This window comes from Plectrocnemia conspersa, unplaced genomic scaffold (assembly GCF_051122295.1).
Source record: "Plectrocnemia conspersa isolate PC_06_02 unplaced genomic scaffold, ASM5112229v1 ptg000011l, whole genome shotgun sequence".
NCBI classification, from domain to species: Eukaryota; Metazoa; Arthropoda; class Insecta; order Trichoptera; family Polycentropodidae; genus Plectrocnemia; species Plectrocnemia conspersa.
Genome location: NW_028277175.1, coordinates 4121153 through 4135368, shown reverse-complemented (window position 1 = coordinate 4135368; position 14216 = coordinate 4121153). Strand labels below are relative to the sequence as shown.

Below are 14216 nucleotides of genomic sequence, written 5' to 3'. Positions count from 1 at the left end.
TTGTATAATACAGAACATATCAGACGTGTAAACTGCATAATGCTATTTTTAACGAACAGATTGGACCGTTAAAGAAAAGATTTAATTTAGCTCCGTCTTAACTCTGTTTTTTTCAAGCTTAAAGCAAAGTTGTAAATTTAATGTTTATTAAGTTAACTATCTTGGCTTATATACCCTTGAGAATTAAGGGGGATTTCAACGTCCCTTCAGGGTAGAACCAGACTTTTGGTTATTGTTTGATACATATATTATTAAACTGTATAACTGTATAATGGTATATTCTAAATCAGCAGAATTGCTAACGTAGTTGTTCTATATGGAACATGTTCCGCGGAGATGTGCCAATCAAGTGGATTGAGACTGTTAATTTGAATTATTTCGTCGAAACTATTATAGGTGTTCTCGGCAAACTTTGTTCGAGTAAGATCCACGGTTTTTATATAATATGTACCGTCCGTTCGGATACGCAATATAGTTTATTTTCGTCGACGACAAAAATTTTTGTTTCTTAGAAAATCCACACAAATCAAATTGTTTTATGAAACCTTTTTAGCTTTTCACAACTAATTTCGTGACAACGAAATTAGTCCATTTTTATATAAGAAATTTAATTACAAAAGCAAGCATTTTAATCGCTATATGGTTTTTAAACGTTTTGATTCGCAAATCACACTAAATAAAAAATATTATATCATTATTTATTTATGAAAATAAAATATTCTAAATCTGCGTGAATTAAAAAAATTCAGTGGATTTTTTTTTAATATAAGTTTAGTTTAAACAGATGATCAGTATACAATTCTGCCACTATTAGGATAATTTTGGACTAATTTAATTGACTGATAATATTGTTGAATCTTTACAGACTGTATATTACATTAAAATTACATTATCAAAAAAATTATAATTAATTGCACTTTAGTTTAAATCATATTCATTTTGCTAAAAACAAACGAAAAACATTTAATAAATATAATGTACACAAAAAAATATTATTATATTGACAGTTGCGAAACGTCAATTTCCTGTTCAAACCAAAACCTAACAAGAAAAATCAATTATAATAATTAAAGTGCAAAGTATAAAATTTATATAAATTTATATCATTGCATATCAAAGAGCAATAAGTACATTTTTTAAAGAAATTTTAAAGAAATACTAACCTTTCTATGTTTACTAAAAAAAATTAAAAAGCTGTTATAAAAATAATTTGATGTAAATATTTTTTTTTGCTCTATATGTAATGAATCTATATTAATTTATGATCATGAACCTTCTATGTTTCACTTTATTTTAATTTTTGGAAATAAATAAGGTAACACAATATTATGTACTTTTAACCTTTATATTTATAAACCAAAAATATGTATAAACCGAAGTAATTATTAATTAATTATTTTATCAAAAATAATGTAGTACACATTTTATTCATAGCATTAAATATAAAAAAATAATACTGCTACTTAAATAATAATGTATTTATCTCTCTAATGTTATGCTACAGTTTTCTTCAAATTTCGTCCCTTGGGTACTTCTGATTTATATTCGAAACGACCAGTTACAAAACTGTGTACTCATCATTTCAATTTCATGATTCAACTCCCATTTGGAAACAGCGCTCGCTTTGTGGCAATCGCTTTTAGTAACTCGGCTCAATTACGACAGTTTGTTTGTTTGTGTGTTAACGCTCGTCGTATAAATTTTCTTCAGTCTAATTTTTCGATCGATCCGAATTACCGCTACGGAGACCTTTCGGGTAGGTTTTCGTTTGTACGCCTCGTACCTTTTGTGTCCCGTACTTCCGCGCTAATACCTCTGCCTATTCATCGAGCGAGAGTATCATAATTAAATGTCCTATTATATTGGAGAATTAGTAGTTTAACGTAAATACTCTGCGACACGCCTGAGAACTTCCTATTGTTGAATTGTTAATTTAAAAAAAAAAAAATATTAGCACTTGTCCATGACGCTGATTGGTTGCCTAGTTATTGTGTGTTTAAGTGATTTTTCAAGAGTATATTGAATGCTAAGTGACATTTATGACGATAAAAAATTATTGATCGGTATTTTTTACTGTTTTATGACGTAGACATACTTATATATGAATACGTGCTTGTCGCTGCGGAATTCGCATAAAATTGCAGAACAATTTATTTTTAACCTTTTGTCGAATATGCTGTTGACTTTTAGCGTTTGTCTTATCTCTAAAATGCGTGAAATATGCTGCATTTTGATTCGGGCTATTTATTAGCATATCTTAAATATATAAATGAGCTATTTTAATGAAGTATGCTATTGATTTTTTCATCTCTATGGTAGCCACATATAATAAAACAAAATGGCTCTTCTCATGCTTATTTTTTATTGTATCAATCGATGCATATTTAAGTCAATCAGAATTACTTTTTAGTCCGGTCAGCATCTCAATCAAGAAGTTAGTTCCGGTGCGGTAGCATTTTTAATAACCATCAGCGAAGAAAGTGACGCCTCCGCCCATATACGACTCTACGGATCGATTCGCTTATAAAAAAGATCCGATCGAGATTCGCGAAATTTTCTCGCAGTCGTGAAAGTGGCGATCGATTTGTCGAAACGTCAATATATAAATATGTATACACATTCGTTTTCCTTGCGATATGTGTAACGTAATTAACGCGATAGAAACCACCATTGTTATAATGGCTTCCTACTCCTATGTAGGGGCCGCGATCGCTCGAGCGAATCGATCGCTTTCACATCATCTCTTGTGTGTGCGATCTGGCGGAGAATTGGCGAAAAGCGCCGAAATCGAAGTTTTTCTCGCTGTCGCTCTTGGTACGAGATAAAGAACTAAAGAACGGGACGTAGGCTGCAAAGGTGTTCGCCCGAAAACCGGTCCGCTCTTCTGCCGTCGACGCACTAATGAGATTTCTATGATCCGGGGCGGTGAAACGCCGGCACGCGAGCGAAACGTCGAGCACTGTTTTTCCTCTTGAACGCTTTGTCTAGCGAAGTTTATGACGAATATCGTGTTACAAGTACCAACTAGGGATTCTATCTTGGATTTCACGGAATTATAGTCACGTATCTCAAAGATAACCCCTAAAGATTGTAGATTTTATATTGAGTATTAAATAAATCCGTGAAAATCATCTTTAGTGAAACACAAAGTAACATATATGCCACGATGATGTAGGCTAGTCATTTTTAACTTTAATATAATTCTCAATTTAAATAACTTAAAAACCTTAAACTTGTTACTTTAATACGATTTGTTTCTAGATGTTCCATTAGACGAAGAACGTATACTACATCTTTTCTTGACCTAATTATTGTTTAAGTCGAATTGACATAAGCTATACTTGGAAGCGATTTCGGGCTGGATGTATATTCCAAGTCGGAAGCGAAGTGATTTCTGTCAAGTTTCATATCAAAGTGAATAATGAAAAAGTACGGCAGCGTTACGGCTTATTTATTATTTATTTATTTAAATTAACCGGTTACCCCAATGCGTCACGATGGTCAAAAAACGTAGATTTCGTTCAATATTGCCCGAATCTGGCTAACAGTAGTTAAACTCTATTTCTAAAAATATACTTGTATATAAAAATCTCAGCTAAGTTCATAAGCCAGTCTGATCCATCACATTGTTTCAAAATAGCGGCTATTCAAAAAAAATAAGGAATACGTAACTTAAAAAACGTTTAAAAAATATAATCTTATTTCTTAATTTTTTTGTCATTTATTAATTGATAATTGATGTAGTTTTAATCATATTTACATAAATCTTGTTAATATCTCGACTAAATTCGTAAGCCAGCCTGGTTTACGATCTTGTTTAAAAATGGGGGCTTTTCAAAGCACTGAAAATATTTATTATAAAATCCTAAAAAAAATAGGGAAGTAAAAGCGTTTAATAAAAAAAATTAAAAAAATATTTGCATTTTTGTTTTATACTGAAAATATCTCGGTTAAGTTCATTATCCAGTCTCATCCGCCATATTTGTTTTAAATTGTGCAATATTTTATTTGTAGTGTACATTTTTTTTGTCTAATAAATCAATACAATTTTAGATTTAAGAAATTATAAATACTATAATTAGTATATATTAATATGTATTGATTAGTTTTTAGAAGTTATGTTTGGATTTGAACAGCAATTGGACGTTTCGCAACTTTTAGAATAAAATTATATTTTCAATATTATGAATAAATGTAATGCTCATTTTTCATATTTTAATGCACACTACAAATAAAATATTGCTCAATCTATTTTTTTTATTGAACATAGATACATTTATTTAATGCTCATTTTTGTTTATTGTAGTGCACAAACAATTCGTTTTATGGAACAAAGTATTTATTTAAATTCACATATCTCCTAAAATAATTTCCTGTTAAATAGCACCCTATTTTTTGTTTGTTTTGCGAAGCAGTTTTGTTCGATCGTCAATTTCTACTAGACAATTATGCAAGTATGTTCATATTATGTACCATTACTAATAACACAATTATTCGACAAAATAAATTTTAGGAAACGCTGCATACAGTACAACCTTCCAGTGTGTTTTTGTTCTATTTTACCTTTAGTTTTATATTTAATTTTAAATTATTTTATAAAAAAAAAAAAACATTTTTTTTACAAAAATAATTATAGGTACGTTCCAGTGGTCATTTGCATTATTATAATATTTAATATTATAAACACAATTTTTTTTTATTGATTTAAATGAGTTTATAAAAAAATATCAACTGTACTTTTTCATCTTCTGCTTCTTTTAATGTTGTTTTGTAAAACATAAACGCTGCCAATTTTTTTTTTTTTTACCTAAAGCTGTTTTTTAAACATAATAGCAAAGTCTTAAATTTATTTCCGTCTGTCTCAAAATTTATGCCTATTCTTAAGCTGTGTGAGTGTTTAATTGAACCTTGGAAATTGTGTTATTCTTGTTAAATTTACCTTTAACGTACGGAACATAAAAAACAGTGTGGGCATGCTGAACAAATTAACCCCATTGAAATTTCCATGTAAATTAAATAATCTTTCTAGTGTTTTTTGGTGAATATTCAACATAATTTATAATAATTTACATTTTCACTATTTATGATTAAATAAATAACATACCATCTTTCAATCTAAGGTTTTGAAGAAGATATGTAATTATATCTGATAAGTAGATGTGTAAGTGAGTATTTAAAAGTGCCATTGGTGTTTCCGTCTACGTGTTATTTATGCTAATATTTAGCTTGCCATAAAAATGCTCGATTTCGAAGCGAATGAGGTTTTCACGGACGAGTATCTCATGCGAAACCGCCATAACGAGAGATTCGCTTGTGCAAAAGGTTAATTTGAATATTCATATCTACCCATTGGTGTATTCCCATGACGCGCTAGTGCATTAATGTAATTTCAGCGGGCGCGTGCGACTAATCGATCTTATCGCACTTTCGCGACCGCATGATATTATGCGGGTAGATTTATTTTAAAAAAGAGCTTCGGCTCGAACTACGCTGGTTGTTTATCGCTGTATTCTGATGCTGATTTTCTTTTCCTTGCAGTCTCCGGCCGAGTCTGTCATTCCACCGCGAGACGCCGTCGGAGGAGGGCGTCGAACCACGACGAGCAGAAGTCCGTTTCGTAACGAAGATGAGCTCGTGATGCGGCAGCGGAGAAGGCGCTCGGAAGACATGACTCACCGGCTGTGATGACTTCGGAGGAAGCCCGCTACGGGAGGAACCTTCGGCCGAGAGGAAGGAGACGATCTGAGCACCGCCGCCGCCTATGACGATCAGCAAACAGCCGCCGACATGATGATGCGAAGGAACTGGGTCCTTCGCTGCAGCATTATCGCCAACCTGGCGGTACTGTTCTATTTGTGCATCCACGTGGTCGTCAAGAACGGCCCGGTGGAGTACACCTTCGAGCCCGGCGCGGCCGCCAAGAGCCTGGCCAGCGCCGGCGACACTCTACCTCCGCCCCAACCCCTACAAGACCAAATGCGGACGTTCATCTTAGACAAGAGCAACGATATCAACCCCAACGAACTCGCACAACAACTAGATAAGATCAATTCGACTAGCAGTGTCAATCCCAACAATGCTAACAGTTCAATAGTGAGTTTAGTGTCGGAGTTTTTAGAGGAAGAGGACGCTCCTACCACGGCTGCGGGTGCGCCCGCAGACGATACTGTGCTAAACGAACGGACTTTGGAGTGGCTCAGGATCACCCTGGACTGCAAGGACCGCAGCTTCGAGCCTGTGACCAGGCAGAGGGGCGAGTTCTGGGTGCTGCACAACTTCGTAAGGGCCGATCATGGACCCCTGGGGTGTCACGAGACGGTCACGTACACCACCCACGGCGACTTCACCTTCATGGACAACTTGGTGCCTCTCCTCGAAAAGTATGTTGTATCGATTCGTTTCATTCTGACAATTAAAATACATAAGTGCCTTTTTAGATAGCTATTATATAAAACATTCCATTTTAAAGACAATTTTTAGGTTGTTTCATATAAATTGAAACAATTTTTTCAATAAAAAAATACTCCATTTACAGAATTGGTATTTAGTCAACGATTTAACAATGAATAAATCTCTTGTTTATAAAAGGCTTTTATAATATCACTCTGATTATTAACAAGGTGATAATCTGTAGAGAAAAGATCCGGGAAATATGTGGGATGAGGTCTTGCATTAACATGCTAAGTGCCAAATCGAGAATTTTTATTTTTTGAGAAATTTGCTGATTTCTCAAGAATTGTCAGAGCCTTATTTATTTAAAAGTTATATTTGTAGAATATTTAAAAAAAATTACAACTGCTGCATTTTAAAATAAAGTTGCATAAAAAAGGGCGAGTCCGTACTAGATGTTTGAAAATATGCATGCTTTCTTGAAAGTATTTAAATGGCAAAAAATTGTTCAAACTCGGTTTCTCAGAATATTTTGCAACTTTTTTATGGTCTAATTATTGTCCTGTTCTCTTCTGGTCATTGTAAATTTTTTTTTATTGCATGTGATGATTTGCTTCAATAATAGTTCTCTATTTTTATGAGAACTAGCGAATAATATGCAAGTTGTTTTTGCCTTTCACTCAATTCGTTCGGTACCTATTTGTCAATTTTTTACCATTTTATTGCATTCAGATATTGTGAATTAGTTGCAAGAGAAACTGCTGATTTAATTTTGCTGCGATTGTCTGAACAGATGTTTGTAGATTAGCTTCAACGGTGTTCTTCAATTCGATTTTTCATCTTTAATTTGGCTTATTATCATGGCTTATATCGCTAGTTGAAAAGATCTAGATTCTCTGACTAACAGTACCCTCGCCAAATCCCAAATTAATTTTTCTCATGGCCTACTTAGCATCGTGTTTCAGTTTGCACAAAAAATAATACGTAAATCTTTTTTGACACCATAATGTATGATTATATTTTAAATTATTATATAAATTTTTTTTTAGAAACAATTATTTACTACAAACGAATGTTCGAATCACAGTCCGTTTCTGACATGCTTTCATTGTTGTTTTAATATAATTATAAGCCAATATTTCAATTGTATCTTATAAAAAATATTTTGAAATTTTAAATTGCTTTTTATCTAAAATACAATATGGATGTTAACAAGTTAGGGTGATTTTTTTAATTATTAGTATTATAATAAAATTGCGTTGATTTCAAATATTTTTTTAATAAAAGGAGAAAATATTTTTATTAAAAATATTTTGCTGATAAATTGATCGCAAAATGTCTCATATAAATGTTTTAAATTGATTTAAATATTATTATTATTGTTATGCTTAATTCGCTAGCATGATAATTTATTTCCTTCGTTCATTTTTAATTTTAGCTGATAGTTGAAATTTTCACGTCAGTGGTAAAAATAAATCACTTTTCTTTAAAATCAGCAAAAACGAATCAAAATAAAATTAAAATATCACATATCCTTGTGTTTTACAATATTGTGAAAATGATTTATCATATGAATTATTTTAAAATACATATGTATATGTATAAAGCAAATGACATTTTGAATATTAGTATTAAAAACATCGGACAAGTCACTTTTTTTGATTTTTATTATTGCAAATAATATTTTGGTTTTGTGGGTACGGCGAGTCGCAACTTATTATTATTTTATATTTTATAAAAAAAAACTTAATACAATAATTATAAATTTAAAACTTTTATTCTACAAAAAAGCATAAAAGCTATTCAATATTATTTTAATACATACATATAACATGAAATTTTCTCATCTTATTATTATTGTATCAAATTTACTTTCTCAAAAACACTTGCGTATTATATAAATAATTGTTATTAATTATCTAAGTCGTAATCTCATCTTAAGTAGCACTTGCTTTTATTGTCTCTATTGTTAAAATTGTTTTGTTAAACATAGTTAGTTGTCCATGGACTAATCTTAAGTAAACAACTTTGATTACATATTCATGCACTGTCGTTGAGAGCTGAAGTTCAATTTTAGCCTCTCATAAATCGAACAATTCTTTTAATAGCAAACGAAAAAATCGAGTGTTATCATGTTTCTATGAATAACATCTATTGATTCATGGAATTCTTGCAATTGAGTCACTCAAATGTAAAAAAATAACATGGTAAACATTTGCTGTAGATTAAATGCTGTTATGTATGATATGAGTACCCTAATCCATACATTGTTACGTTTTTAAATGAAAGTACACGTTTTAAATTTCTTTGCGTTTTACAAATTTAAAATGATCTCAAATTACATATATATGTCACTGACAAGATATTAATTTTCGACAAACTCGTTCATGCACTGTCTGGAGATGACTCACTTAACAAAAATGTACAACATGAATCATGCCATTGGAGTCGTAAACCATACCATCGGTCTCCTTATTAAGTAAAAAAGATATACATATAAGTACATTATAAATCAGGACAAAATCACAAATCGATGTTGGCATATGGTTAGACTTATTCCTTTTAATCTAACATCTAGCTGATTGTTGGTGTTTGCAGTGTTTAAACGTTTAATATTACGTTTATAAATTGCTTTGTATGATATTTAAGAATCATATAAATAATTTTGTTTTGTTGTTCAGCCATATGATCATGATTTATATTTATATGAAGTATCCTCAGTGTATTTATGGCAATTGGACCCTCTAGGCTTTCCACCGTTCATTCGTGGATGAATTGTGGAAGCTGTGAAACACTATGCCCTAATGTTTTGTAACGTAATGTGGCGTCATTAGCTCTCGCCGAGTTATTTCGGTGTGACTTAAAATACACTGGTACATAGCGCGTTTCTTTTCTTGTAATACATTTAGTGTGTTTATCGCTAATTAGAAAAAGTGCATGTACGCACATGAAGGTATTATTATATTTATATTTAAAAAAATGTTCATGGTGGTTTTATTTTACACGCATAACTCCAGAGTGCGACTCATTAGTGAGGCAAATCAGCAGCGGTAATTGAATCGAAAGTGTGTTTAATGATAACATTGTGTGTGCAACCCAATTAGGCGTTTGAGGTGTTTCGTTACAACATTATATATCTATGGCGATAAAGATCGATATTTGTTCTGCACCAAGACCCGGATTCTCTCACAACAAACGTAGTTTTAATTGAACCAAAGTTTTAGTTCAATATATATTTTTTAGCGTGCTCGGAGCCGCTCGCTTCGTTAGATGTAGGCGAATAGATACAATTTTTTCGACCCAGATATCTAATCCACGTCAGGTATTGGCGGTCACGTTAGAGAAATATTTGAGGTTGATCATATCAAAACTCGTCGGAGTGAAATTATAAATTTTAACGTAGCTTTTTCAATCAGACCGATCTCGTTAGAATTAGCATGGCACATGATGAATTTTAAGATTATGTTTATGGTAGGAAATAACACATATATTAATTAAGGGAATTAAAAATGATTTCTGAGATGTGTAAAATAGTTATACATTGCCAAACATGTCTTAAATTACTGTGGAAAATCCTTGGGTTCCGCAAAATCATCAAGCAACGCATTCAAGACAAATTTTCATGCTGGTATCGGCGAGGACATCCGCACTATGAGAGTGGTTATCCAGCTTCTTAATAGTTCAATGTCAGCTATGAAGAGCAAGTTCGATTCATTTAATCTTATTTTTAGCGTTTTATGGTTTGATTATTAAGAATAATATGTCACAAAAAAACGTTAATTTTCGACAACCTCGTTTATGCATTGTCTAGCGATGACTCACTTATCAAAAATGTACAACATTATTAATAATCGACCCGTCTTTCGATAAAAACGATGTACATATATGTAATATAACCGGAACATTATTACAAATCCCGGTAAAATCTTTTCAAGCCATTACAATGGATGCTCATAATTGATTACAACGCATTGTGGCTAAAATATGTGATGATGGTCGTATTTTATTAAATAAATTGAAGTTTATTTACCTTATTTTCATTGTACAATAGACATAACGATTTGAAACGTTTTTTTTTTGTGTTTGAGTTATCTTCCAGTAGCGCTTGAAATTTTTTTTCAATAACTCCTAAACCAATAGCACGTTTGTAAAAACTTGTAAAATTCGATTCGCACTCTTTGGATGCGTTTTTTTGACGGTTGTCGTGACGAATGAAGAGTAGAATAATCTGCTATTGTGTTAGAAAAAAATTGTAATTTCAGGTTGTTTGCTACGACATTTTATTTGATATTACTAATTCACGATGTTAACAATTAAACTCTTAACTGATTTTATGGATCGAGTTAAAAAAATGGCAGGTATTTTTTACCAATGCATTGATTCTCATTCACATTCACTGTACAAAAAATATAGATCTATCTATATAATAAATCTTTGTTTAACAATAAACAAATTGTTCATCAAATCAATTTAATTCTTAATAAATGTAAAACAATATTTAGGGTGACAGTTTCTGGTTGCATTGTTGGCTATAAAAGCAAAATAATAAGGGATGAATTTAAAACATTCTTATAATAAAAATGTGACATTATAGCTAGATGTTTTTTTTTCGACTGTGTTTTGAGTTAAAAATCGATTGACTGTATTTAAGTGGTACAATAAATTCCTGCTATAAATAATAAATATTCACGTCAACAGATAAGCGTAGATGAACGAAATCTAAACATCGTAGCACAAAAAAGTTTCGTTCTTGTCTCCCGCTTTTAACTGATAAGCGTAGCGGAACTAACGTTAATTACATTTTCTGAAAATGTTGGTTCATTTAAGTTGATACAATTTACCACAGTAAATAAATAGTGTCGTATTTATGTATATTTATATATTGACTTTTGAAAGTCAAAAAGTCTTTGATGGCGTGTCGAGTTCTATTCTGACGACTGAGTGCTGGTGAAGTAGCTAGTCTTTCATGTCAATGCGGGTTTCCATCAATTTGCCTTGAGTTCCATCTAAAGTCGCCTGTCTCAGCTTTGTGCTGTTTACTCAACCGTCTGCTGTCTGTGTGACAAAGTAAATCTAACGATTCACAGATGAGGATGTTGTAGGCCAATTGCATCGCTTCTCGGTCCCACCAACGAAATATGTATACGCTTTGTAATAAAATTACAAGGCGATCGTTTCGAGGTCGTTAATAATTAATAAGTATTTTTTTATTTATTAATGTAATTCCAATACATTAAAATTATAATTTGAATATTTATACATTTATAAAAATACAATAACTACACTTAAATTATTTATTATTAAATTTTAAAAGAACAAATAAGAAAATATTAAAGGATAACAAAAATATCAATTATATAGTAGTATGATATATGTATTATTTATTAACTCAATTGCATTTGATTAAAGTTGCATAAATTCGCAATTATTCCTAGTTGATTTAGGTAAATTGTAAAATGTTTTAAATACAATGTATTTTAAAGAATTTGTGCCAAACTTCACATAAAATGCTTGAGGGATGTGTAAATCATCGTCAGATCTAATTTCATAATTATGTAGCTCTTTTCTAAATTTAAATTCAGTATTTATAATCGATTTTTCTTCTATGGTTTTATTTTGTTATCATTTTTAGTTCATAGGAATAGTTATAGACAAAATTTTTTGTATATGTCTTTTGTGTAAACAATTGATTTTAATTTTAATTTATTTGTAAATCCCCAAATGCAAAACATATATTATTATTTATTTTATTAATTTATTTAGCTTAATATCTAATTTTTACACCAAACAAATTTTAACTAAACAGACATAATATATAACATAAACAGAAAATAAAAAATAATCAAAAAATTTAAAAAGATTTAATAATATAATTTATTTCTTAATGCACTATGTTAGATGACTTTAAATATGTGTATAATAAATGTTTAATCCAGATTTATACGATAATATATTTTGAAACCTCTATAAAATTGTTGACATTGGTAATACTAATAATTTTATATTATCACTTTTTTGTAATTAGAGAATTATTTACAGTGATTGCAATATCAAAATTAATATTAAATATTATATAGTTGGCATCCTATACGTACAAAAGCGTAGTTTTTTATGATTGCTGGCGAGCTATTAGCGCCTCGAGATATATGGTCCGTGAAATATTTGAAATTATTATCCAATTGTTACGCGCTGATCTTTATTGATCAATTTTTTGTTGAAACGAGTTGGTATTTCCTTTTCACAATGTTTTAAATGGTGGTTTAAACGATGCAGCTGGTTGGAGCCCCCACAATAATTTATTACATTGTACACATTAAAGTCATTGGGCTCTTGAATATTATTATACGTTCCATGTAAAACTTAAAGCTCACACAAAATGTAGGAATACGTTTCAAAAAAGACGCTTGAAAATCTATGATACACTTTTTCAACAAAAATTATTTATCAAATACTCGCAAATAATTTTCATTAATAAAAATAGTATTAAATATGGAATTAAAAAGTGCATACATATACAAAATTATGCAACTGACTCACCAAATTTTAATAAATCAAAAATTTTTCCTTAACCCTTTAAACGCCAGTGTCTTTTAAGTGAGTCATCAGCTATTCTCTTCACGCGTCTGTAACTCTTTTTTTAAATAAATATAAAATACTTGGTTTACTGAATAATGAAGGTAGTAGAATAATTTTTAATAATTAATAAAAAAAAGTAATAGTTCGTAAACCTGTTTTAAAAAATAATTTGCTTAAAAAAATAAACATCAAAAGACGCATCGGTGAGTCGCGCTGGCGTTCGAGTGGTTAAGTTGAAAGAAAAATACTTCTAATAATATGTGTTTAATAATAAAAATATATTATTTTGCTGTCTGGACCTTTCATAATCGTGGCGTATAAATTATGGTGTCAAGATTCGTGTCTTTCGAATTCATTAAAAATCGGAGCGGTTTTCGGCTTTCATCGCAAGACAATAGAAATATATATATAATATGTATTATAATATAATAGTTTGTAAAATGTTAGAATAATAATTTAAAATTCGTTAGATTCAAATATTATTAAAAATCAGCCGCAAATCTTTTGATTGTAAACTATAGTACTAGTTTTTTGACTTTGTCTCAATACTTACTTGTAGGTACTGCTTCATTAATGGGATAAATAGTGCTGAATATCGTCAACGAGCGTGCAGGTAGCGTAACTATTGTAGCCAGACAATCTCAAACTCAAAAGGCCATAAATTCTAATAATATGTTTATTAAACAAAAACAAAGATTCAAGTTCAACCCCTATTTACCTGTATTGGCTTCCTTTTTTTAAATATACTTATTTTAATAATATAAATTGACAGACATACTTCTTATATATAATATACGTGTTACTGGCTTATAATCATTTTCATGCTTACAATTAGTTATTAGCTAAATTCAATAAAAAATGAGATTATAAAACAAAATGCTTTCGATTATAATTTAATGGAAAAAATTAAAAAAACTTTTTACAATTTAAAATAAAAATACAAAAAATAACAATAAGTATTATTGGAATAACTAGAATTATTGATATGTTGTCTTTAGTCTCTAAAGCAGTATGTGCTTTGGCATTTTGTGTTTCTAATTAAAATGAATGTTGTTTTTATCGTAGTCACCGATACACGAGATTAATGGGTTAGTGTGGTTTCGCGAGATATTTTTTATAATATTTTTTAGTATGAAAATGACAGTGTTCTTTAATTGTTGATATTCGAAAGTTAATATGCATTTTTTAAGATTAGTAAAAAAGGTGTAAAGCTTTATTTTGAATGACTTGTAATTTAGAAAAAAATAATA

At 30.4% G+C, this 14216-nt stretch overlaps 1 protein-coding gene across 2 annotated transcripts in view; it reads left to right on the top strand.

Annotated features, from left to right (window-relative positions):
* LOC148229158 (beta-1,4-glucuronyltransferase 1-like) overlaps positions 1–14216 on the top strand; it is a 90387-nt gene that overhangs the window by 60131 nt on the left and 16040 nt on the right. For both annotated transcript variants that reach the window (XM_088198490.1, XM_088198492.1), the window contains one exon: positions 5539–6380. In XM_088198490.1, the coding sequence (XP_088054616.1) occupies positions 5788–6380 (593 nt within the window). In that variant the 5' untranslated portion in view covers positions 5539–5787. The remainder of the gene's footprint in view (positions 1–5538; positions 6381–14216) is intronic.